The 26,233-nt window shown below is 45.2% G+C and overlaps 1 protein-coding gene across 9 annotated transcripts in view; it reads right to left on the bottom strand.

Moving 5' to 3' along the window:
• The window catches only part of LOC114868482 (neurobeachin-like), a 147,527-nt gene that overhangs the window by 81,747 nt on the left and 39,547 nt on the right, over nucleotides 1–26,233 (bottom strand). For 7 of the 9 annotated variants that reach the window (XM_055514232.1, XM_055514233.1, XM_029172109.3 and 4 more), the window contains 22 exons: nucleotides 23,169–23,366; nucleotides 22,912–23,045; nucleotides 21,356–21,464; nucleotides 20,130–20,282; nucleotides 18,886–19,054; nucleotides 15,433–15,512; nucleotides 14,723–14,785; nucleotides 13,976–14,073; nucleotides 13,596–13,688; nucleotides 12,088–12,196; nucleotides 11,905–11,986; nucleotides 11,696–11,819; nucleotides 10,800–10,992; nucleotides 9,696–10,709; nucleotides 8,694–8,911; nucleotides 8,399–8,552; nucleotides 7,817–7,997; nucleotides 6,805–6,929; nucleotides 6,499–6,606; nucleotides 6,021–6,189; nucleotides 4,005–4,419; nucleotides 991–1,148 (listed from right to left, as the gene is read on the bottom strand). In XM_055514232.1, the coding sequence (XP_055370207.1) occupies nucleotides 991–1,148; nucleotides 4,005–4,419; nucleotides 6,021–6,189; nucleotides 6,499–6,606; nucleotides 6,805–6,929; nucleotides 7,817–7,997; nucleotides 8,399–8,552; nucleotides 8,694–8,911; nucleotides 9,696–10,709; nucleotides 10,800–10,992; nucleotides 11,696–11,819; nucleotides 11,905–11,986; nucleotides 12,088–12,196; nucleotides 13,596–13,688; nucleotides 13,976–14,073; nucleotides 14,723–14,785; nucleotides 15,433–15,512; nucleotides 18,886–19,054; nucleotides 20,130–20,282; nucleotides 21,356–21,464; nucleotides 22,912–23,045; nucleotides 23,169–23,366 (4,147 nt within the window). Of the gene's footprint in view, nucleotides 1–990; nucleotides 1,149–4,004; nucleotides 4,420–6,020; nucleotides 6,190–6,498; nucleotides 6,607–6,804; nucleotides 6,930–7,816; nucleotides 7,998–8,398; nucleotides 8,553–8,693; nucleotides 8,912–9,695; nucleotides 10,710–10,799; nucleotides 10,993–11,695; nucleotides 11,820–11,904; nucleotides 11,987–12,087; nucleotides 12,197–13,595; nucleotides 13,689–13,975; nucleotides 14,074–14,722; nucleotides 14,786–15,432; nucleotides 15,513–18,885; nucleotides 19,055–20,129; nucleotides 20,283–21,355; nucleotides 21,465–22,911; nucleotides 23,046–23,168; nucleotides 23,367–26,233 lie in introns of those variants that run through there. The other 2 variants (XM_055514235.1, XM_055514237.1) reach the window with 2 other exon arrangements.

Below are 26,233 nucleotides of genomic sequence, written 5' to 3'. Positions count from 1 at the left end.
ACGAAACAGAAACCTACTGGCTTTGTGATGCTAAATACACCTTGTTCAAGGATTATATTTCATAATAAATTTTGAACGTGTTGATTGACATTTGAGTTTTATCTAAAAATGTGAGTTATGCAACAAAGCTCATGCAGAAATAGCAAGAAAAAAGCTGTGATTTGACTCCCACCAGGTCAAAACGTGGCATCAAGGACAAATCATGCCTCAAGTCTGTTTAATTTGGTTTATAATTATTTGTCTGACTAAGGTGAAGAATCAACTTCATCAAATAGTTATATATACAATTTCAGTTTGGTGTCAAAGATAATATTAGAGAATTGTGGAAACCGTATAACAGAAGTGAGCACTGCGTCACATGTTCTCACACACCAAAGCACAAAATCATTATGACCGCCCTTGTGAGAGGTTAAAACCAGATTGAGATCATGGGGCCTGGGTAAGAGCCTGTGGCTTTAGCTCCAAGCAGACTGTACTTTGACTTGGATACATTTCTGGGATTCCTGCAGCTTCGGAGGAAAAAAAAAAAGCCGGTGCATCTCCAAATTGTTCCTGGTGTTAAGTACGTTAAGTCCTTAAGGGGGGTGGGGGTGGGGGGTGTTGTCAATAAAGCCGGAGCACGCACGCACAATTATGATTTTACTTAAAAATAGATTTTTGATTGATTTGACCTCAAAACAGAGTTGTTAGGCATGCTATACTGGCACATGTTTTTCATGCTTCAAGCTCTGCCTGCAGCTGACACTGAAAGGAAAGTCAACATCGCCATCTAGTGGTGACATCAGGCTTCTGCACAGGCCTCCTATTCTTGTATTCTTGGAGGAGCATCAGTGGGAGCAGGACTGGAATGAGGTCATCAAGATGGACAGTAATCACTCTATTTACGTGCTCTCAAAGCGCTCGTAAAAATTAACCTCAGCCCCAGAGCTGAATGTGCTATTGTGTGTTGTGTCGGTACATTTCAGCACAGTGATGCTAAGCATGACATACCCATAGTGTTGATCATGCTTTTGGAGGATGGAGATGCGGCAGCAAAGATATTGGGGGTGCTGCCAGCTGTTAACCCACCAGAGGTGCTGCCGCCGCCTCCCCCCGTGTTCACTGCCAGAGAGCCAGGGGACGCTTTCTTCACAGGCACCACCACGCTCCTACAGGAAAGACACACCGTGACACACTTGAAAAAAAGTCCACGCGGATATTTAGAAAGGGAATATATAAATATGTACAGAGTATATTTTGTACATATTTTAGAAAAATAAACCAGAGGCAGCAGCAAAGACCCTTATGTCTTACTGTTGTCAGACCCTGTCAGCATGAGTATGCCCAGATGTTAGTCAGGATATTCAGAAAGGTAAACATCCTGACCTGTAACTCCATCATTCAGCAGAACACATGCAATGCAAACACACACACTTACAGACACGCATACAAGAGGGTTAAGTAAATAAAGCTGAGGACGAGATTGATTGAAAAGCTACCACACTTTGCCTTAGGTCTGCTGCTGCCCTCGCTCCGTTCAGATGGAGTGGGATGCAGCCATACAGGTATTTACAGCTTATGACCCACAGTACTGCAGGTTTAAGGTTATTCTCACAGAAATGTTACCTTCTTTCTTGTATAGTTTATTTAGAGAGAAAAGGCACCGGAGTGGAATCGATACAGTGGTTCCTGTTATATAAACTAATGCACACAGAATCAAATGAGGCAAAAGAGAAAGGGTCAGAGCTCATGCACAAAAAGTAGAGAAAAGCTTGTGCAAGCTGCAAATGAAATTTACACTTGTGACCTTGCGTAGCAGTGCCAGAAAGCAAAGACAAAGCAGCCCGACAGCCCCCGCCCGCACGGAATCTGATTGGCCCAGGATTAAAAATGATGCAGTGAACTTGGCCCTGCAACCGCTCCCTGACAGGAAGGAGAGGGAAAGCGTGTTCTTATCAGGTCTACAGTTGGCCTTTGGGTTTTTGAGGGTGCCAGATAATGTCTTGTCCAATCTCCTGCAGTTACTCCGGGTGACAAAGGCCATGCTTTAGCTCTGTCACGAGCTGAGGCTGCTGTCATCTGAAGCAAATCCCCAGAAACCCTCCCTCAATAACAAAACAACACAGGCATTGAGTGTCTTATGGTTCCACTCAAATGCAAACAGACCTGGCGTTGCCTAAATAATCAGTCCAGGTTATTTATCAGAGATCATTTTACAGTACTGTACCATAATACAGTAACCAACTAACGGGCACATAATAAAATAAAAATAGTCAAATTAAGCAGTTCAAAACCAACTCATTCACACAAGGCATAAAGAGTAAGTCAAAGAAAAGCTTGAAATGAAATATTAATACCTCCTGAGATACAGCTGTGCTCTGAACAACAGCGATGACAAGTATCATTTATTTAGCAGCTCTCTATACTGCTCTCCTCTGTGAAATCTCATTGACACATATCAGAACATCACTCGCGCCTTTTAACTGTAGGAAGTGGGTGCGAGTTTAGTCTCTTTCTAGATGCACGCCTTGCTCACATCTTCCAGAGGCCCGGCATTACAGCTACACCATGTTGATAAAGCACGAAGCCCTTTTAATGAATTATTCATTATCTGAGCGCTCATAAATCATGTATAGATTATCTAGTGCATATTTTATTAATAGGATTGTCTTAATTGAGTTGCAGAGAATAAAGCAAGGTTTAATCTTGGGATGAATATTAATGAGATCTGCAGTTGATGAGGACGACTGCCGTGTGAAGCACAACCAGAGAAATGCTGCTTTTAGAAACCCAGCAGACAGAATTTAATCGAATGCTGCGTTTTTCAGATAAACAATGATCGCTGCAGAGGAAACATGCTTACTTACACTAGTAAATTCAATTAAAAACAATTAGCATTTCTGTCCATCATGTAAAGAATCCAATATGTAAAGACTGAAATTGTCACACAGCATGTCTGGATACCTTTAGAAAGGCAGAGGGGGAAAGAGGAAGTTAGGGATTATTAAAGTATTTCTGTACTGTATTCCCATCTGGTCTAATGGAAACGTGGCCGTTCAGACCCCTCCTCCACCTTTAGCCATTTTTACCCTTCTTTTTCCTTTTTGATGTTGTCAGGCCTGATCTATCTAATCCCTGACAGACAAATGAAAGGCCTGTCCGTGGCTGGCAGCTCATTTCGCTGGCAGGTGGCAAACAATTAGACACAGCAAATAGAGGCTGGAGGGGGGAGCGACATGAAAAGCGTGAGACAAAGTTGTATATGTGGTCAGGAGGGTTTCTGTGAAAGCATTTCAAAAATAATACACTTTGCCGCGGTGACTCATTTCAGGCTGCCAGCTCCTATTACGGCTGTGAGTGTTGAGGGCGACAGGGCCGGCCGCGATGTGGCGTGAGGCCGCGTCTGTTTAATCTGTCATCAACACCCTGGAGATCCCCAACCTCTCAGCTGTCCTCCATGCACGTACTCCTCCATCTTCTTCCCTATTCATCAAGCTCACCTCAGGAGCAGCATGCATTAAGAAGCAGAGGGGCACCATTGTTCCTCTGATTCACCGCGGTCTCTCTGGAGCCTGGCAGTGACCACGCAGACGCTCAGTAAAACCCAACCAAATTACTACAAGAGTGAGAGAGAGTTTAGTCTCCGCTCAACAAAGTGAAATTATCATTAGGATTTTCCAAACTTTGTGACCCATAGAAGACAGGGATGAGGGTGAACAGGGGGAGCTGAGGCTCGAAATCCCTGCAGGGCCAGATCTGTAAACTGCTAAATCCAGACAGATTACTGTGTGGTTTCACTTAATCCAGGAATGTAAATAAACCAGAGCCGTGCCGCGGCGCTTCAGGAACCTTTTCAAACACTGGAATTCCTTGAAACAGAGCACAAGTAAAGGACAAGCAGCTTGAAGTGAATAATGTGTACCATGTTCCTAATAAAGCATTAGTGGTACCTGAATAAACAGAATAAACCAGGGGGATTACCATCAGCATACAGTATATTCTATTGTGTGAAACGCCTTACTCACCTGTCAAAGGAGTGAAACTGCATGGGCAGCATAGCTTGGGCCTTGGCAGCAGAGTCTGCGTGCGCCACGGCCTCCAGCCCCGCCTCCATGCCCTCCACCGGAGCTGCCACCAGGCTCTTCAGAATCTCCTTCACGTTGATGCCCTTGTTGGCCTGGCTAACGCCGATGGCGCAGGTCGACGGCGCCTTCAGCCCCTCGGCGCCGGGCGATTCGGACAGGTTGTCCCGGGAGGACAGCGTCGATATCAGGCCGCTCGTGGCGTCCGGTCCGGTGCCGTGGTCCAGGTCAGACCCGTTGAGGATGCTGGCTATGTGCTCCTCTCCGATCCCGGAGTCTGTGTGGGGAAGAGCGTTGCGTATGTGGGGCTCTTCAGCTGGTGCGAGATGGTCTCGACTATCAAATTCCAGGGGTGTTTCTGCAGCACGTACACGTACACAGAGAAAGCAGGTAGAGAAAACAATTAGCCCCATCAAATCTGAAATTGCCATTAAATCGACAAAATCAGAGAAGGGCGTAAAAGGAAATCATTTGATAGCAAAACATGGATCGCGCTGCATTCCAGCGCTGCTTCACTGCACATTCCCAGCCAAAGAGTAAATTTAGCATGTGTAGATAGAGCCATGAGCCAGTGCAGCGTCTTAGATCTGCTTCCAGCATCTCTGATCCTCTGGTGAGATTACCTCTGTTATTCTCCTTCTATGCTAATACAACATTAATCCTTTTCTTCAGCTCTTTCCTGCCTGAAGCCATGCTTCTGTTTGAGTGTCTGTTTAACTGCTCTGAAACTGTGACGTGAGCAGTGAACAGCCAGACGGCTGCTCTGTTACTCAGTACATACTGTACTATACTGTACTATTTTATGTAGTGGTGCCAGTGAAAAAAAAAAACTTACAGTGTATGTGCAGCATAGTTTGTAGTGTTTGTACAGATGTTATTACTGCTGGATTTTTGGAGTTTTGCTTTGAGCCAGCAGTTACTGTACGTAGATGACCATCCGGACATATTAATATTCATTACATGCCCCCTAACAAGGTCAGCAGGGCCTGATTTAGCCAGCAAGTTGTCTGGCGTCCGTGGTCTATCAGACAATCGTCTGCCACATGCTGTCTGGAAAATTCCCCCATTTTCTGGTGAAATTTATGAAAGCGGCAGTGTGCCTCTCTCCTCCCAGCAACCTCTATGATCCCATTCTCCTCTGGTGGATTGCTTGCCTAATGGGCACTGACAGATGGGGCTGAAAATAGCAAGCCTGGCTCCACTGCCCCAAAAAGCCCACAGTAGTTGGCCAACACGCTGCCGCTTTCCCGTCTCCTAACTTTGCACGGCTCCTCTCCTCACTCCTTCGCTTCCTCTTCAAATGAAACCCTCATATTTCCTTTGGCCTCGCGTTTTTTGTGTGTGTTTCTCTTATTCACTTCACCTTTTGTCTGAATGGAAGTCTGCTCACTCGAGCAGCGCATGCAGTAATAGAAAGTTCACACCACAGCAGATGTTGCGTTAAACCTTTGTAGGCAGCCGCTGATTTGCTTTCATGTGACTTAACGTGTGATGAATGACTTAAGGCACACGCTCCTTTTTTATTTACGAAGGAACGACGCACATTCTAGGTCATGACTACCATCTCCAGGCCCAGCCTGTGTTTGTTTCCACAGTGCAATTAGCAGAGCTCATGAATAACTCATAGGTGAACAAGTGGCAGACGAGTAGGGTTTCCCTGCTGTTTTACTGAATGAGCTCTCAGCTCAAGCTGATAACAAGGACACTAAAGCTACAATCTGCAACTCAGGCTGGTGCTACATGCAGCATCCACTCCACTCCTCCCAGCACCGCTGTCACGCTCAGCCACCACTTCAGGTCGTCTTCACCGTGAAACTCAAACACATTTTAAGACTTGAATCCTACTAATCACTAAACGTCTGGATGTGCTCTTCAGTAATGGTTTTGTTTTGTTCACGCAGCCGCTGTAATCAGTGAGCAGGAGGAATAGCTGTAAGGTCAGAGCACAGCTGGCAGCACCTGTGCTGGTGGGAGAGTTGATCTCGTGACGCATGCTGCGACCTGGCTGGCTGCTTATCCTGGCGCTCTCACGCTGGGGCTCCAGGATGTCCCGGTACTTGGAGACCATCAGGACAGATATGAAGTAGACCACAGCCAGAGCCAGGAACTGGGCTTGTTTACTGTCGTCCTGTGGAGAAGAGCCGTCACATGGTTGCATCAAACCTAAATCAAAAAGGCTCAAACAACCAGCTCATGCTTTAATTTAAAACAGCAAAACATCCTGGATCATGTACAGATGAGGAAACGATTTTCAAAGCAGAGCTTCCTTTAAATCAAACCTTGTTTCATCTACAGTAGAAGAGCACCTTTGCCGTTTCACCTGTTGACTGCAAGGTGTTACACTGCACAGCTGTTCGTCCCTATTTTCATCTCCTCTGCCTGTGGCCACGTCGCAACAGACACACAGACACGCACGCACACACGGATCCACACTCACCACATCACGGAACACCACAGCACGCAGTCGATTGATGTCCACATCCTGCAGAAGGCGATCAGGGTCCTTGATGGGAGACAGGTTACTGGGCCCAGCCTCTACAGCTGTCTGCAGCAGAAAAACAACACAGTGTGACGCTCGGCACCTCAACGATGGTATGAACCTGCTCACAAATAACACAATCACAAATTAGGTGTTGTCAGTCAGATTTCTGTACATAGGAAGCACAGGCTAAAATGTTCACAGTACATTGCGGTGTATATTTTAAGTGAAAGCACAGAAACTGAAGCTATGTCATGGTCCTACCTTGCTGGTCAACGTATTCTGCAGTATTTCCTGAGTTTTGAGGTTGTTAAGAATGGAAGACTTATTTCCCCCGTCCCTGTGTCTCTCCCTGAACTCCAGGCAGTTCCTAACAGCCACACAACACACTGCCCACACACAGGACAGGAACACACAAACACACACAGCACGGAGTGGGAATGAGAATTAACCGTTTATAACATGCATGACCTCTTTAAAACCAATCACTTATCTCCGATGACTATTCGTTCCAGGCTGTCGGGACCGAGACTCAGCAGCCAGACAGATTTCACACTGAAGCCAGTCATGACAAATTGTATGTTTGCAACAAGGACACGCTGAAGTCTGAAGGCTGTTTGCCACATCCCAGAGCACAACTTGGAGTCAACAAAGCAGGAAACGCAGGCTTACACAGCAAGCCACAGGCCAAATAAGTAGGCTCACATGCTCCAACAACAACAGACAACGACAAAAATAAAAGAGTTCCTATGACAGCTTCATGTCAGACAAAATAATTCACCAAAAAAACTGAATACATTTTATCAGTTCCAACTCACTACTTTGCTTTAATAGTGAAACATGTGTTTTGTACACAGACACATTTGTGCATTCAATAGCAGCGAGAACCTTGTGAAACTTATCAATGACAGACACAAGAGGCAATTATTTGTAAAGAGCACCTGACTGCACTGCAAATTATTTTCCCCGCTCGTAATGAATTCTAAAATGGGTCCTGTCATTTTTTACTGCTGGAAACTGCAGCAGGTTGCTACTTTAGAAAAGGACCCTCAAGTTAATTAGCTTTGCTGATCAAACTGAGGATTTTCAGGGATTAGAAATTACCATTAGGGCATTTTCTAGCTCATCAATTTCCCAGTGCAACTGGCAAAATGCATTTACCTCTAAAAATGCTCCTTAAAGACACAGTAATTGTTTTACTCCCCCACTGCACGGACTGACTTCCACATCTGCACTAGTGTAGAGCAGTCAACCTACAGTATAATCACAGTCTTACCCAGTCGCAGGCACTGACGCATGAGGCCCCCGGAGGACATGTTCTTCTCTGCCTCAATTTCACTGAAGTTGAGGGAGCTGGAGAAAACCAGCACGTCCACCAAAACCATGAGACGGGTCAGGAAGGTGATAGCGGCCTCTGAAGACATGCCCTGCGTTGCCTCGATGGTTTCCAACTCCGTCTTACAGTAGCGACACAGAGGAAACATTAAACAAAAGCAAACTTCATTCTCACCTTTAGTTGACTTAAAACAGACAGAAACATGCAGTAACATATGAAAGATGGCAAACCAGAAAACAAATTAGTTACATTTTCAGTTTAACCAGTAAAACCGCATGCAATTAAGAGAAATAAACTAGTGTTGTACCAACCTTAACACTCTTGATATGCATAGATAAAATAAACAAAACAGAAGTATTAAAATCTATTTCAATACATGATTGCAGCAAAACATTATTATAAACATGCATAGATCATTAAAGGTTCTCCAATAATCCAACAGAAGAAAAACCCATTTCCTGCCCATTAACAACTAAACACCACTAGATGGCAGTATTTCCCTTCAGTGAAGGCCGTACTTACGGTGGGAGACGTGGCTGCGGAGAGAAGAGGCAAAATCCCTCCACAAGCGATAATGATGTTATCCACCATCTGTGAGATGAGGTGGATGGTGTTGTGGACAAAAATGATGTTCTCATTACTATTAACAAAGTCCATCACTGATTTGGTGGAGTGGCTACAGGGAGAGGCGAGATTAAAAGAAAGGTTACGGTTAAGCACAATAATTAAATTACATGATCGTGTTAAAGTATGAAAAGCCAGCTTCAATATATTGAATACAGAGTGGTGACTACGCGCTCAGCTGTGCCTCACACACCTTCTCCACACATGGACGTCACTCTCCAGCGCAAACAGCAGGTCGGTGAGCAGCCTCTGGTGCATGGCCGACCACTTGAACTCTGGGATGCGGAACATGGTGGTGCGTGGGCCGGGACTGAACTGATGCCGCTGGTCTTCGGTCATGGGCATCCCCCTGAAGCCCAGGTCCACGCGTATGTCCCTGTCCGTCTGAGCGGCTGGACGGCCATGCAGACTCTGATGGGTCACCAGGCAATGAGAAAATGAACGATGCTGTCATCACACATACAAATCACTGACCATCATGACTTATTGCACACAGACGCACTGCAAATCCCATTTCTTTGTCAAGATTGAGAGTCCTCTGTTAATGAGATATAATGCTGCTGTCATTCTATTCAGTATGAATGATGAAGTGAGTCCTTGGATAACCTCTTCCTGCCTACGGCTAGGAAGAAAAACACACCAAGCTCATTGCTAGCGCTAAACATAAGATGAATGAGTCAGCTAGGTGCGGTTTAAAAAACAGTAGCAATGAATTGAACATGAGCAATTACATAACAGCAGAGGAAGTTTTAAAAATAAATCCATCAGTGACCCAGTCTAGGCGAAAGAACATGACCTCTGAGAAAGAGCACAGCTCACACGACGAAGGGGAGCGGTGCACAAATCCCAGGCGAGCGCTGCAGACTAATGCGTTGTCTATTCCTGCCCTCCGATTGGCTCAGCCAACCATTCCAGCAGCCCAGTTTCCTGGGTCTCTGAGGTATGTTGCCTGATGTGCACCAGGCCTTTGTGTCCCCATTACAAGCCAAGTTGGGGAAGAGAATGATCCCTGTGGGTCTGTTAATATAGAGCTGCTCACTAAAGCCACACATCCTGACAGAGGCAGTATCTCACTACTATGACGCATGTTATGCTGCATGTGTGATGACGCAGTCATGACAGTGAACCTCTACTGTTTTTTTTCAAAGATTTCCTTGTGTATTTGTCTTCATTATATCTCAGTATAATGACAAACCTGTGTGGTAACTGTTGTCTGGATCTTCGTCGTCTCCTTGTCTTTGCCATCGTCTGATTTCTCAGCGTCAGACGTGGTGCTCGCTGCATCGGCTGCACTGCCCGTCTTACAGGTAGCAGCTGAGGGGTCACATTCAGATGCTGCTGAGGCTTCGCTCCCACTGACCCCTCGGTCTCTGGGGGAGGCCTCCGCCTCTGTTGCAGCCACAGAGCTGATGCTCTCCAGAGCTGCCTGCAGTTCAAACTCATCCTTCTCCAGGATACTGGGTAAAGACCCGAGCTCAGAGCTGCCCGTCATGTGCGCTAAAAGGCCCAGTTCATCACTGGCACCGGTGTGAACTGGAGGCTCTGGGCTGGGCAGGACCACAGGCTGAGCTGGACTGAGACCTGTCAGTAGCGTGTCCTCCAAGCTGCCTGTCATCTTTCCAAACAGGAAGGCGTTGCTGTTAGGGATGCTGTCCTTATCATCATCTAGTGTAATGAGAGGGGCTGAGTTGAGTTCGTCAATGCTGCCCTTTGGCGGCAACACAGCGCTGACGTTACTGTTCAGCTTCTCCACAGCTGCACAGTAAACACTGTCCAACAGTGAGTCCACCTCCACCAACGCTCCATTCTCAGACACTCCCAGACTTTCAGTGGACAAGTCCATGTCGTCCAGCTTCACCTCCGTAGCCTCCACCTTTTCCGCTTTGATGTCAACCAGCAGATCGTGAACTTCCACCCTAACGTCATCCACTGTGCTCTCCAGAGCCCTCAGACTTTCTCCAGGCTCCTTGGCTTCAGCCAGCAGGTTACGAGGATCGGCGCTCTCATAGTCCGTCTCGCTCTCCGGCGTGTGGGAGCTGTCCTCCATTTCTCTGATCTCAATAGTGCCCTTGATGCCAGAGGCCTGAGCAGACAAGCCGGAGATAGTGCTGACTAAGCCCTTCTTCCCTTTCTTAATGTTCTCCTCCTCCTGACGCTGATACTCCTCATACATTTTAGCCAGGTACTCTTTATGTGCCTCATATGTCACCTGTTAAGAGTGAAAGCAGAAAAAATAAAACATGTCTCCCTTAACAGTAGAGGTCAGTGTTCCCCCTTTGTTTCACAGCACAGCTCTCACCTTAGAGTGGGCTATAGAGAGCGTGTCCACCCACACACGCCAGCCTCCCCACTCGTACTTGATGGCGTGGTAGAGCAAAATACGGAAGATGTTGTACACCATCTCCGTAATCTTCTGCTCCTCCGAGGTTTTAGGGTTGATGTAGCCGAGGGAAAACATCCAGTCCTGCCACACGGAGCACTGAAGCAGACAGCTGGAACACACAGGCCACAAGCTCAACAGATCTGCATCGCTCTGATCTACTGGTCATAAACAAGATTAATTAAGTAGTAAAACATGCAAACAATTTAAAGCAATGACTCTTTTCTATTTAACATCATTTGTTGTGTCAAAACAGCATTTCTGTGGCGTTGTTTAGTTTATTATTTATACAGATTATTTAGCTAATTTCTTATTCCTACATTCACTGTGTTATACATTTGGCAGAACTATTAGAGGAGCAGAGTGACAGATACTGAGGGGGCAGCAAGTAAAAACCAATCAACTGTTCTTTCATAATTCAATAGTTTGATTTGACAAAGCACTTTCTGTCTATTCATTTTAGGCTAATTATGATGATGATTTAGGTCAATGGCTTTCTAAGTCCTATAATTTAATTGCAACATGTGTGTGTGAGTTCAAAGGAGACGTTCGCTCTGACAGTGTAATAAAAGAGAAGACGGGAGTGGACGGACTGAAACATCTCCTGGACAACGTGTGCGTCAGCTGCTGCAGACGGGAGGCAGCAATGTGGTATTTTCTCTTGTTTGCTACCTTAAATCTAGTCATTAAGTCTAGTTGCCATGACTCAACTTTCAGCTCACCTCCCCTGAACGCACCACACACTTTCTTTGATAAATCATTAGCGAGGTGATTGAAGGAAGATCTTAATAAAAGGCAGCGTCATTTCTGCTCACCGCCTGTTCTCTCGGCTGTTGCTGAACAGCTTGATCATGTCGGAGAGGAAGAGTCGCCGCACCTCCATCAGCTCGGTGCTGGGGGAGGAGTTCTTCAACAAGGTCGCCACCACCTTGAGAATCACTGATATCACATGGACACAAACACATACAGGTCATTCTGCTGATTTATGCAGAGAACCAAACTCAATTCAACCAACAAGACTTACTTGGGTTCTGAATCTTGACAGTGGAGTCGGGCTCAGAATGAGGCTTGTGAACTACCTGTGTGCACACCTGCTCCGTGAGTATCTGGCGTGCGAAGGAGTGAGGAGACATCAGTCACGCGCTGTGCACACAGAGGCCAGATGTGCTGCAGCATCGACACACTTGAGAAGAAAATGGTTTGTTACCTCGTACAGGGTGTTGTAGATCGTCACAGTCACCGTGTTGGTGTGCAGCATGAGCCTCTCTCCCAGGAGCGTGAAAAGGCTGTGCGTGTGCATGATCTCCACCTTCCTCCTGTGGATGAACACAAGCACACACGCGGGCAGACATGATGGCAAAGAGGCTTGTTTAGAGCTCCCAAAGCCACTGAAAGGATCAGGGAGCGCCATCAGCTCCGTTCCCTATTTGCAGCTACTGGGAGCCGGGCCCCAGAGACCACGTCAGAGTTCGGCTGTCAGAAACTGGGGGAATTTCATGGGGGTGTGTAGGATAATGAAGTTAGCCTGTCACTAAGTGTGACTCCCAGATCCAACGGAGGCTCACCACAGGTGAATGGGTTCAACGGTGACAAACTACTCCCGCAAACAACGTACAGTAAGGAATCCGGTCACAAGTTCCAGCGGCTTTCTGCCCAACTGCCTCAAGACGAGCTGGGACTTTTCCTAATCAGTTAACAGCCTTTTGCATTTTGCAGAGGCTGGAAAATTGGACACTTAGAAGAGTGGTGTTTTCTGTAGGAATCTGAGAAAAAGGCGGAAAAAGGTTTGCTCCACCATCAACAGAGTGAAAGGACCAGCGCAGGTCATAAGTCACTCTCTGTTTTCACTGACATGATAAAGAAAAGTTAGATTGGTTAATTACATGATATTTGGTTGGCAGATAAAGTAATCTACAGCAGAAAGAACTCCAGCTAAAACCGTAAAGCCAACATGTCATACACTCAGTTTTTATAATCTTTAAGTTTATGATTATGGGTTGAATAAATGTAATTACAATATGACATCTGAGCCAAACTCGTAGGTCCTGTCTGTGCTCTTTTCTTTTTTCCCCAGTTTTCCTTTACTGCATCGCTGAACTAATAAATATAAAATGACAAATTCAATTATCAAAAACTCATAACCTCAACAAAGCACTGAAACACGTTTAATTATTCATGAGCTACACCACAACTCACGGTGAACTAGTTCTGTGTTTTAAAATGTATGAAAGCTATTAAGGTGAGGGGTGAAAGCAGGCTTTCATGAAGCGCTCGTGTCCCTTGAGCATACAGGATGTTCGCTTGAGCCTGAAGCAGCCCAGCATCTCATGACTGCACTCTCTGTCATTCCACCGGCACCGGTAATAACACCTGATCCCTTCCTCCCTACAGTGAACACAGCCCCCCCCCCACGCATTCCTGTACCCTGTATGTTGAAACACAGTCTCTACCCGTAGGCTTCCTCCCTCTCCCCTCCAAGTGCAGCATATAGAGGATACGCCAACATCCTAGTGGCCGTCTATCTATTGCCCCCTGTGGAGCTGTGGAACCTCCACCTCTATTAAGCAAAGTGATGGTCGTAAGGCCACAGTGCCAGGAATTCAGGAGTTTCAGAAAGAAGTACACAAAACCTGAACTTGTCTTTTCCAATTGCACACTTTTTCAGTAAAGTAAAATAAAAACATACTGTATTAGCCATTGAAACAAGTAACTTACTTGTGGCCTAAATGTTTGAGGAAGTACCCAAGGACTTTTAGCGACTGTACTCTGATGCTCTCACTCTTGGAGGCCATGAGCTTGTAAATTACCCTGGAAAACACAAAAGCACCGAAAGCTCAAAAGACCATAAGAGACAAAAACTGCTGTGTGGACGAAAAGGCCTTTTCAGGTTCGCCAACAACTAATGTCCTTCAGAGTCCACAGAACTAATGTTCTCCCGATAGTAGCATCCTTATCCTTACAGCTTGGGGTAGGTTGGATGACCTGCGTCACATGGTCAATGTAAAATCTACATAAATCTCCCTACTAGTTACTTACTGCATGCATTACATTCATTTTGTGTTATCTTCAGAGGCCGCTCCCCATGAGGGGCTTACCGTATCCCATTCCTCTGGTCAAAAGCTGGGATCATGGAGGCGGGATGCTCTGACATGAGGGCGACCACTAACTGCAGCACATCATGCAGATTCTCATCCTGCAGATGGAACAGACAACATTTGAAATCACTTCAGTGACTTCCTTTGCTTTGGGACACCGCCTGCTCTGTGTCTTGGACCGTAGAATTGTGAGTATTTGCTGTGGCCTGGTTGTGCTCATGGCCTGATGGGCTAATACTTTCCTGTGGAGGTCGCCTTCTTTAAATGTCAGTCTCACAAACTGGTTGTTCTTCTTCTTCAATGTATGTATTTCTCTGTCAAGAGGTTACTCTGACACTAGACACAAACGCAGCCCAGTGTGTGTGTCTATCCTAAGCAAGTATGTTTTATTAGAAGTATTCACAGGCCATGTCATGCTTTGACATGTGCTACTCCAATCAATGTCAGCTTTGTAAAAGTACACACACAAGCTTAGAAGAAAAACAAAGAGAAATGGAAAATGGAGCAGGTGAAATCACTGTAGTGTTTCTTTGCTCAGACTAATGACTGTGACTGCTGTAAGGGCAGAATATATAGGGCAATGTTGCACCTGCATGTGTAGAACGCACCTGAGCCCCTGGCTCCAGCAACACAACAACTTGTCGCACAGCGAACAATGGACGAGTACATTGGCAACAAAAGCCATTAACTCGGCTCAATCAGCGTCAAAGTGGCACATTAGCGCACGGAGCCATTTGGTGCACGTACCTCATGCATTGTTAACAGGTAGTTCAAGATGCTCTGCAGCTCGTCCTCCTTCACACCTCGGTCCTGAAAGAATGCAAAGATAAAACAGAAACATGCAAAAGATATACACGTACTCCAAAAATAATGGGAAAAGTCACAGCATTATAAATATACTGTGAGAAAACGCTTTTTGGTAGAGTCAAAAGAAGGCGCCAGACATCACTGCAAGAATAACAAGCAGTTATTTATGTGAATAATAGTCAGCGACCGATGTACAGGTTGTTTGAATTCCTAAACTTCCTGCAAATATGAGGACAGACAGAAAACATGTTTGCCTGCTAAGATGGGATCGTTGTTTCAGCATGGAACATTTAATCTTACAGATCACCATTCCTCTGTCAGACTTTGAACCGGCTAACTTCACAAAACAGCAAATTGTCTCACTTATAACATGGAATCCAAAGATGTGGTACTGTATCTCAACAGATGTCCACAAACTCTCACACTATGATTAATATCGTTGTCTTGGATAAATAATGAATTCCTTAACAATGTTTTAGTAACACTGGCTTTATTCCATGCACACGTCCTAAAATAAAAAAAATAAACACATTAAAGAGCAGTCTGGCAGACAGTTATCCAAAGCAGAGCTGACAGTCTCCATTTTTTCCCCAAATCTTAAAATCAGGCTGTGTGAGCGGCTGTGAGGCGAGGAGGCGGGTGGGACGCACCTTCAGGATGAGCTGCTTGAGGAAGAGAAGCATGAACGCCCGAAGAGAAATTATTTCTTTCTGGGTCGGTCTTGGCCCATCTGTACTTGGAGAGAGTGACAGAAGTAATAAACATGATAAAGCAAGTAGAGGAACCAAATAATAATCTGTTTTTGTTTCCCACTCTCATGAATCTTTTCAGTGTTTGCATTGGCAAGTTTATTCACGTTTGTTTGCAGTCTGAAAATCTTTTTGATGTTTTCTCATTAATAATGACATATTATTTTACTGATGTTCAGTGCTCCACGTTCTTTGACAGACAGGGGCACGTTCATAGTCATATTTGTTATTACAATGGTTTCACCTCAAAGGGGTTTATGAGAATATTATATATTATTACATATGATATATATTATATATTCTATATGTCATATATTTGCTAACGATAAAGCTTATATACATGACAGGAGACTGTGATGCTGTAACTGGTCACACCAAGGTCACCACCACCACCCGTGCTCATAACACATCCCATCAAAACTACCCACAATGCCCCTGACAACTAAAGACCACTTTCATGCTCGGAGCTTAGCCTCACATTACAATTCATCACTGTCACGAACCCGATTCAACGTCTGACAGGACGAATGCTGTCAGCAGGTGTATGTATGCTGTGCAAATAAAGATGAATGAGAGAATATGACAGAAAGCATTGATTAACTGTCACATCACGGAGGTGCTGCCGCCGCCGCTGCGCTGCTTTGGTTGGCAGAAGAATTAATTTTGACACAGTCAGATCCTTTTCACTGTGTTGAGCTCATTGTTTTTATCCTTTATACAAAGCGTCGCACAAACACTGAGTAACACAGTAATGGCTTGCAGCAAGAGACAATACAACACTATCATATTCAGTGAGACGCATCTCAAATCAGAATATGGCATATCCTATATTACCACGAATCCCTTGTGAGATTTGCAGCACTTTCGCTGTAGTACAAAAGCTCCACTTCGACAGAAAATCCAGGCATCTATTCATTAGTTTTGGAATACTCCTGTACAAGCAGCTGTGTAAAACACACTGCCCATCTTGTGCATTTGCGGAGGTATTAAATGACAGCGAGAAGCCAAATGCATCAGAGAAAGTTGTTCACTCCATCCAATGCATTTCTTCTCCCCTCAGCACTGATAAACCCCAGCGTCCACCTTGGCTGCACACATGTTTATTTGAAATGGGGCCAGTGCCATTGTCGACAGCTACACGGGTAACAGACACCCGACCATCCTGCTGCTCCGGCAGCCAGTCAACGGTGAGGCACCCTGAGGTTGCAGCAGGACGGCACGTGCTGCGGCATCCTGACACTGATTAATAGAGTGAGGGAGGAAAACCCAACGCAGGAAAGAGACCCTGACACCGAAAGGATGATAAGAACATTATTACCACAGCTACTGCAACCAAGTTATTCACAAGCAATTATGCACCGCAGCTCTGCACAGCTCTTGTTTCTCATCCACAGATTGCTTTACTTCCTGCATCCCAAGGGCACAAGGAGCAAGGGTTTATTGAAAAACGATTTGTGTCCATGTGATTAATGCAGGAATCTTTCTCTGGCTTATAAGTGATGATAATAAAGTCACAGCGCACATAATAAGATGTATCCTGTATGCAAACTTCAAAATAAAAACAATAATTACATTTTCACTCCCTAAATGCATTTAACACGCAAAAGATAGATTTTAGCCTCTAATGCAACAGTAATTCTAAGTAAATAGCAATATTTCCTTAACAGAATTCAAACATAAGTGGAGGACTCGCAGTGATGACAGAGGATCCCGCATACAAACCATATCCTGACGTTTGTAATATTAGTTAAATGAAATCAATTCATCACAATAACACACAAACGGAAAATCAATTCAGTCACGAGCACTGATCAGATTGTTCCTCTGAAGCATCGCCACGCGTTCACCGTTTGCGATTCGTCCCGTAACGACAAAACAATCAGCTCGACGTGAGCACGGCGACTGGCCAAACTGCTTTATTGCCCGTCTCATTAGTCATTACTTAGTCAAACAGGGGCAGCACAGGGACAGAGACAAACGGAGCACGGCTGAGATTGAGACAGATTAGGCGTTGTCTTGTGGGCACATGTCAGACAGAGGCTGCGAGAGGTTGAGCAATGGGCATCTCGTCTGAGAGCCTGCGGTGATTCTGTGTGTAACCAAATGATACATGGCTTTAATGTGATGGCACTCTCTATTAGGACTTGAGGGAGGGGGAGAAAAAGAGGGAGATGCTGGAGGAGCTCCGTTTGAAATGTCCTCCCTGTGTCCTATAATTGAACACTTCATTATCTGCTTGGCTCTGTCCCTCTTCTCATGCGCCTTTGTTTGGTCATTCCTCAGCTTAGAAGGACAGAGAGAAAAAGTGACGCGCTAAATCGAGCACTGAGCTCGAACGGAACCAGACCCACCCTGGAAATTACCTACAGCAGCAAGGCTGTCTGAGACGCTCAGTGGTTTGTTGCAATTATATAGGAGAAGGTAGATTCAGGGAAAGCCTCACTAATTGGAGAAGGATTGATCTGCCCTGTTCTTGACAATGAAAAAGATGAATGAAAGGCAACTACTATCCAGTGTGCATCCTCTCATCGTCTGTTTAATCCAAAAATGGGCCATTTGCTATTGCTGAATTTCCTTTCATTAAGTCTTGCTCACTTCCTTTACATAGCACGGAACGAAGGTGGAAATGCTGCAATATTCATTCATTTCTGACTGATTTTTTTCATAACATGTCATTTTCAGAAGAAATAAACACTGACTGTCTGACAAGTATTACATCAATGTTGTCAAAACACAAGCTTTAACCTTCAGGAAGTAGATTTCATTAGCCCTTGGTGCAGCATTAACAGCGCTCTCGGAACGGTTATAAAAACAACCCCTGCACCACGACGGAGCGCCTCGGCAGAGAATAATGGAGAGAGAAAAGGAAATGACAGTTCAAGGACACATTCACTTCCAGCACAGCCTGCTTGGTGACATAGTGTTGTTTCATAGACTGAGGATGCCAGTCATGGTACTGGCCCAGGTTTCAGAGGGCTAACACCCACACCAAGCCCCGCAGCGGGATGACAGTATTGATGTGGCATGTCTGCCTCGCTGCCAACTCCACTGATGGCCGCGGTCCTAACAGCTGACAGGCAAAAGCTTCCAAGTGAGTATGAGTCATTTTTTAAATGTGGGGGAACTGCTGTCATTTCAGAACCCTTTGATAGAAAGCTTGTGACGGCACATAATGATTGTGATTGGTTAAGTCCAAATCATTTCCTTTTTGAAACGCAGGGCTTCACTGGTTTAGCCTTCAGAGAGACGGGAAATGATTTAAAGGAAAAAAAATCCAAATTAACCCAAATTATACTACAAATAAGGCCGAGTTCAAAAATAAAACAAGGCCAAATGTACAGTAAACACGCTCACCAAGGCCCTTTGGGACGATGCCGCTGCCGTCCGCAGGGTTGACAGCCCAGTAGTAGTACTTCAGCGAGTGCATGAGCTGAAGCACTGTGCCCACGCGACGGATCGTGTTGTAGATGGTTGCCGTGCCAATGAACTCAGCAGAAAGATAAGTGTAAAGAGACAGTTGCACCTGAAACGGGATCACACGTACAGTGAGTATTTACAGTACAAGGCTGTTGCACATAGTGTCTAGGCATAAGGGAGAGCTGACCACTTTTCCACTTATTTCTCAATTGAATCGTTTTCACTGCCTCACGCTGCTCGGTGATGATAAGCATGTCCTTTGTAATTAGCAACAGACCTGACAAGAATCCCTAATCCCTCCACAGTCACTGCCGCACTAAACGCAGAGTGCCCCATATGTCGTAAATTACGATATTAACGAGTCACAATGAAAGGAGGCGGCGCAGTTATGATGTGAACATGATGCGGTATGGTTAAAGGCTACTGACATGACACCACAGCGATAACCGGGCACCGTGTAATCAGTAATGTAATTTTCCAGGAGAACAGAGAAGTAAAATGCACCCACGAATCATTATTTGTCTACTGGGACAAGGTCAGTGGACCCATGTAATTGATGCATATTATAAAGCCCTATCCCTCACACTGCTGGCTCACCGTACCTGGTGCAGTTTGTGGTAGGGTCAGAAGAAATGTGGGCTTTGTGGCACGTCCTAGGGGGAGACTCCGTGCAGCCGGCCGGCCTAGTGCTGCTAAACGCGCTCTAACCCACTTTTCCTCAGTGTTTCTCTCATTTTCGCCCCCGTCTTTTTCCACGTTCTAGTTTAGAGGAGTGTCACAAGCGAACCTCCAGACACGTCTGTATTTATTTCCTCTTGGTATTTATTCACGGTTTGGCCCCACTACCAGCATTCATGAGGCAAATAAGTACTTGCTACACAACCGCATGTTCCTACTGAACATGTAGATATGTCTCATCCCAGTTTGTCATGGATCATTATTTAAAAGAAGCAGAAAAAAACTCCAGAATTTTTAAACATTACACACCAGTGACGATGAAATTATACATTTTGTGACTGACTGACTGACTCCTACTTCTTTTGATAGACAGAGGGAGGATTTGCCTCTTAAGAAAACAACAATACTGTAGCTCGAAGCATAACTACAGCACCCTATGGTCTCAAGCTTCTGACATGCATCCACCAATGGCCTCTTCATGGGCTGTGTTTGCAGGAGCACACCTTGGCAGGGGTGTGGATCCAGATGGCAGAATTGAACAGGATGTGGTCACAGAGCTGCTTCAGCAGCGGAGCCCCGAGTGTCAGACCGTCCAGGTACTTTGCGAAGGAGAGGAACTGCTCTAACACGGCCCTGGTGATGTGTGCACGAGACGACTGCAGGAGGAAACACAAAGTCATGGTAATAACAAAAGAACAACACAACCTGAGCATGTACATTTACTCACCATTAGCCTAAAATTTGAAAATACAACCATAACTTAAAGTGTAACATCTGAAATTAAAGTAAATCTACAGTAGGTGTGCATATAAAACGTAATCAAACCTCTACAGGCATGAACTGTGTTTACTAAGGCTTTCTATAAATTGTTGCAGCCAGTGGGTATGTTGACAGAATCCGGTAAAGTTGCTTAACCTGAAGTTGGTGAGGGCAGGAAAAAGGGAAAGACACGAAGGCAGCGGGCGAAGGGAAGGGGTGGCATAAACAGATCGCGAACAGATGGTGCGATATGTGGAAGCGTGAAACCTGGCAGTGGGAAGGAGGCAAGAAAAAAAAAAAGGCAGCTCTCAGGTGACGACTCTGCCTGGCTGTTAGTTAACAGCAGCTGAAGCCAGCAGGCAGGCAAGTCACTGAGTGACAAAGTGGAGTCTTTTCTCAGTGCTCCGATAGAGCCGGCACTCTGGGGAGCCTGACAATCTGTTAGATCTGCATCACAAACCGGGTAAAAAAAGACTAGAAAAGAGAAATGAAAAACATAAACCAAGGGGGGTGGGAGAAGAAGCCTGTGGTGGTTTCTACCTTTGTATGGTTACAGTAAAAGACATTCAGGCTGCTGCAACAAGTGGAGGATCAGACTGTTGCAGGGACTTGCAGTGTGTAGATTATACACCGTGCGTGTGTGCAGCAGTTTCTGTTTACGTAGTGAAACCTGGACAGGAGCAGCTCCCATTTGATTTCACTGAAGAAGGAAATGAAGAGTACGACACGGTTATTTTTCAAATTACTGTTCAAAGAGAGGAAAAGGACACTTTGAAGAGTCTTCCCTTTGTTGATTCCTCAATTCCTCTGCTCTGATGTCTCCTTGTATTGAATTTTGAATGGAACATTTTTAGAGCAAATGTGTAAAAATGACTGCATTTCCACGAGTGAACTGAAAGGATTTAGTATGAAAAGTTAAAAGTTCCTGACAACTGATGTGTCACTAAGGTCACATGAGGCATCCCCGTACCTTCTCTAGCAGGTACCCGATCACCAGGAAGCCTTTCCCTCCCAGCATCTGCTCCTGCATGGCTACAGAGCTCTTGAGCAGCTCAACCAGAAAGGCCAGTAGAGTGGCACTGCAAAACAAGAAATAAAATCTATTCCCACATTCATCGGGTGGTGGTGAGGAGACAGTGTGGCAGAGGGAAGAGAAACAAGGCGATTTTCATAGGAAGTCAGCCATCAGCTGGGAACTCAACACTTTCATCTCTCATTCAGAGGAACAGGTCGACTTTCGGGCTCTACAGGGACAGACAGTGGTCAGTGGACAAACTGTAACGGGGTGAATGTATTTGTCTGTGAGGTGGACGGGTTTAAGGGGCCAAAGCCAGAGTGCTGAAGGCCTTTTTTTCCTTTGTTGCAGGGTTTTTCAGTTGACTGTGGTGCTGGGTGACACTTCTTAATCGGCTTTCCCTCACATCCTCTAGTGGCGTCTGCTGCAGAGCAACAATCACAAGGACCCAATCACTTCTGTGCAGGCTCGCCCAAAGATACTTCACATACACTTCATGCATACAAAACAAATCCATCACATGTTAACTTCACTCTGCTGTTTTGTCTGCACTGTCAGCCTGTAGTTGCTCATTTTCCTCTGGAGCGTCGACCTGTGAGCCAGAGGGAGCACACAGAACTGGGTGACAGTCAACTCTGTGTGCTTTTGGTTTAGCCTCTGATCCTTTCCTGCAAGTACAGTTGCCTTTCAGTTGGGCAGCTTCTAGAGAGGGATGCACTGTATCACCACAGTCAGGAGTTCTAGGTGACACGCAGTAGCACGAGGAAAAGAATATTATGCTGTTTTTTTTAATCACCACAGCCGCAGCACTGTAGAGCCGCAGTCATTGTAGAGAGCTAAATCCTGTAGAAGCTTTGAACCCCTCAGCCCAGCAGGCTTTAGAAGGACTGTCAACGCCAAAAGAAGGACAAAGCAAACCTCGGAATAGCGAGAGACACTCTCAGGACGCTAACAAGCCGGAAAGCAGAAATGCAGAAAAAAGAGCATTGGGTATTAAGGGTCTGTGTTGCTGTGTGGCCACTCCAGCTTCTATCTGCTTGTACGGCGGCTGCTGAACTAACATGGGATTAGAGGAGAGCTCAGAGTCTATCCAGCATACAGCACAGAAGCTTTGGACTGGCAAGTTCAGGTTGACGGCATGAAAGGACATTGAAAACTGGAGTTGCTGGTCCAACCAACCAGTTTGGGTCTCCTGTCATTTGCACATGCTGAGTCTGGTTCTGCTGGAGGTTTCTTCCATTAAACCGTTATTCCTCTGTTGGTAGTTCTCAGTTGGATTTAGTTCTGTGTGGTCTTAAACCTTACAATGTATCTAAATTTCAAGTTGAATGAATAGGTAAGGAAGAGCACATGTTAACCAATTTGCCCAGAACTAATGTGCAAAAATAATTAGATGTTAACACTTCATTGTGTCAGAAATAGTGTTGAGAAATAACAAGGCAACAGTGTCACCTTAATTAGGACTTGAGAGAATTTGGTGAGTATAAATTCAGAAGACGTTGTTTTCTTACCATACGCTGGTTTCGACCTGGCTCTCAGTCAGCTGATGATAGTCCAGCTGAGCGAAGAGGGGAAAAAGGACCTGTATCCCACCAATGGAATGAATGGCACTGTGAATGGAGTGAGTCACTGTGGCTTTCACATCCTGTGAGCGAAAAACACAAAACCCATGAAACAACTTTACAAGGACGTGTTAAACCCAGCGCCACACAAATGAATGAAGCCGGAGCCTGAGGCAATTTACACGAGCCGGCTATAAGTGACTGACCTGTAGCATAAGGGCATGTGGTGAATGCACGAAGATGGAGGCGTTTTCTTTAGGCGAGGACTCCAGGCAGAGCTGGGCGTCCGTGGCCTTGGCGTTGTAAGTGAAGGCGATGGAGCTGGCCAACTTCCCATCGTACAACACCTGCTTATGGTGCTCCGCTAGGTGGATATCACTCTCTGACTTGAACTTAAACGTGCTCTGGGGAAAAGGGAACGCAAAGTGCAAATAAGGTTTAATAAAGAGGAAGATAAAGACAGAGATGGGCCGTGGGACAGTGATAGTTCCTTCCTGCGATGTGTCTTATCAGCAGCTTTCATGTGTTATCTTTTAATTGCAACTTTAAATAAAAAAATCCATTTAAGAATGAAAACATACATGATTAATGATTTTTTTGTGTTTCCAAACAACATATTTTTAGAGGTTGGGGTTTATTACTTGGGGCTGACGACAATATGCCTTAAAGATGCACTGAGTGAAGTATAGGTACAATTTATCTCCATCATCCTGTAACGCTGCGACGAAATCCTGTGAAACGCGTATTTGTGTTTCATTGGTGCAAACCACTGTTAGTATATTAAAGAACTTAGTTTAAATCAAGGCAAGTTCTCCACTAGTTAATGGCTCTGCATTTATTTTAAAATAATACAGAGCTGATCAATCAGCGAACTCTGGACAGATAAGCTAAATTAATATGTGCATCTAATCAGGAGGGTTGAAATATTAATGGACGAGAGACGTTTTTCCAATTCCTTCCTCACAGTTAGAACAGCGAGTGGACTGGTATTATTTATGAGTATACCAGCCTGGCAGCGTTAATACAGCAGTTTTTCAGGAATGCTACAAAAACTGAGGAGACCGAAAAAGGGCTGAGCCACATTTAATGGCACATCTCTTTCGAGTCTCAAGATAAGAGGTGTTCTGTTCATCGGCTATGATCAACACAGCAGCCAGCGCGCCTCTCATCATGCAGTCTCTAACATCCTTCAAAAGGATCCTACTCATGGAACCAGAGTGACAAGAACTACTGTAACAAGATCCAGTGCCCTGCACTTCAGTGTGAGTCCTGCCACGATGTGAAAGTAATGATCACCCGGCTTTTGCCTAACAAACACTGTAGTGTGACAGCAGTGCTCCATGGGCCAGAGACTCATATAGAAGAATTAGAGCACAGCTGCTCCTTCCTCTCCTGTGCCAAAGGCTGCCAGTGACCAGGGGCTTCCCCACATCTCCCCACTGGAAACCGGCAGACATGCAGGCAGCCAGGGGCAAGTTCTTGTTAAAGCCTGATCATTAACGCCCTTGTTTCTAATAAACAGGTAAAATATGTTTCTACTATTCACAATAAGACAATACGTTATGGACGTATCTGTATCTAATTAGTATCTTTAGAATATCCTATCTATCCTTAGAATTACAGCATGCAAGCTGGGAACAGGGTTAATGTTCTGTCCCGGTGCCAGTTTCGACACATATACATGTAGCTCGACAGGTTTACTGCCGTTAAACCCACACTTTCCATTTATGCAAACTGACAGCATTCCTGAGGTTCCTGACATCTGTGAGCTGGTCGTGTACGTAACGCTCTACATTATTGCATAGTCGCTTCACAGAAGCCACGAGATAAACAGGACCGTGCAGCCGAGTCTCATCTACAGCGCTGTGTGTTCAATACTGCAGAGCAGCATTGGCACTAATTCAATAGGCTAATGAAGAAAACACACTGTATGGTGGTAATGATAGAGGACAAAGACGGGATAAATCTAAATACATCATGTAGCTCGTAGCTTAATTATTCTGACTAATCAACCGACATTTTACATTCAGCGAAGCTCTGTTGTCAATTATATACTACAATTCCCCTGTATAATCCTATGAAGATTCCTTATAAAGGAACAGCACCAGAGTGAAAATCCTGCTTCCAGGAGCCAGACTCAGTGTTGTGTATATAATATATAGCAGATTTATAATCATGGGCACCCAAGATGAGCATTATAGATTAAAACCACACATAATTATATGATGTGGGAGGATGCAGAGCACAAGTTCAGCCCTTCTCAGTCAGCAGTGATGAATGACAGTCACCGGCCGTCTGTCTCCACTGATCCGCCTTGATGCTATCTCTGGCTGGTGGTGTTTCAAGTTAGTCACAGGAATGGCAATATACAGCACAGCCTGTGTTGTCTAATAGTAAAGGAAATAAGCAGAAGTCCATCTCAGTTCAAGGCGCAATTTCACATATAGCAATATGAAAAAAGCCAGGGGAAAAAAGCCAGCTAACTGGTCTGTCAGATTTACAGGAATAAATCATAACATGTAGGAGCAACACTAACCTAAGGCAGCAATAATCTCTGCGTTTCAACTAAGCACAGGAATTACAGTTGCATTCAACACAGTGCCAGCAAGAGAAACAGGCGTGTGAGACATCAAAGATGGATGAGAAGATCATGGATCAGAAAATAAATCAGCTGTTCGTTTTCCAGCTAGGAGGCTGCAAAGGAGTAACACATACAGTATGAAGCTGCTTCTACATTCACTGTAGCTGGTGTGAACAGCACCGATCTGCAGCGCCGTCACAGTTCTCCATTAAAGCACACGGGCCTCTCGTCCTATTACCGCAACCAATCAGTGGGTCTGACGACTCCCTGACCTTCCTGTTCAACTCACCCGGCTGGCTCCATCATACTCACTATTACCAGCACCATTCACAGCCTCATATAGCCGGTAATTGTCTCTCTAGGACACACTCTCCATTATTTCAGGAAATCTGAGGAATTGCTCCGATGTGTGCGCTACCTCTCTAACAGAAGGTTCTGGAACCGCGATTAAGGCGGGAAACGTTAAGTCACCAGCTGTTGGTGAAAAGACCAAACAGTGAGTTCACCTGGGAACATCCCAGCACGGACAAGCTTTGGCCTCCCAGAATACTGTCTGTCATAAAAGATACCGGTCGTAAAATAAAAAAAGCCAAATTTGATCTCTGTAGCAGAACAGTGAAACAAGTAGCAGCACTGTAGGATCAGGTAAAACTGAGCGTGCAGACTGTTTAATTTATGGTGTTCAGACCC

The sequence above is a fragment of the Betta splendens genome, chromosome 13 (assembly GCF_900634795.4).
Source record: "Betta splendens chromosome 13, fBetSpl5.4, whole genome shotgun sequence".
Classification (NCBI taxonomy): Eukaryota; Metazoa; Chordata; class Actinopteri; order Anabantiformes; family Osphronemidae; genus Betta; species Betta splendens.
This window is presented reverse-complemented; position numbering and strand designations above follow the sequence as displayed.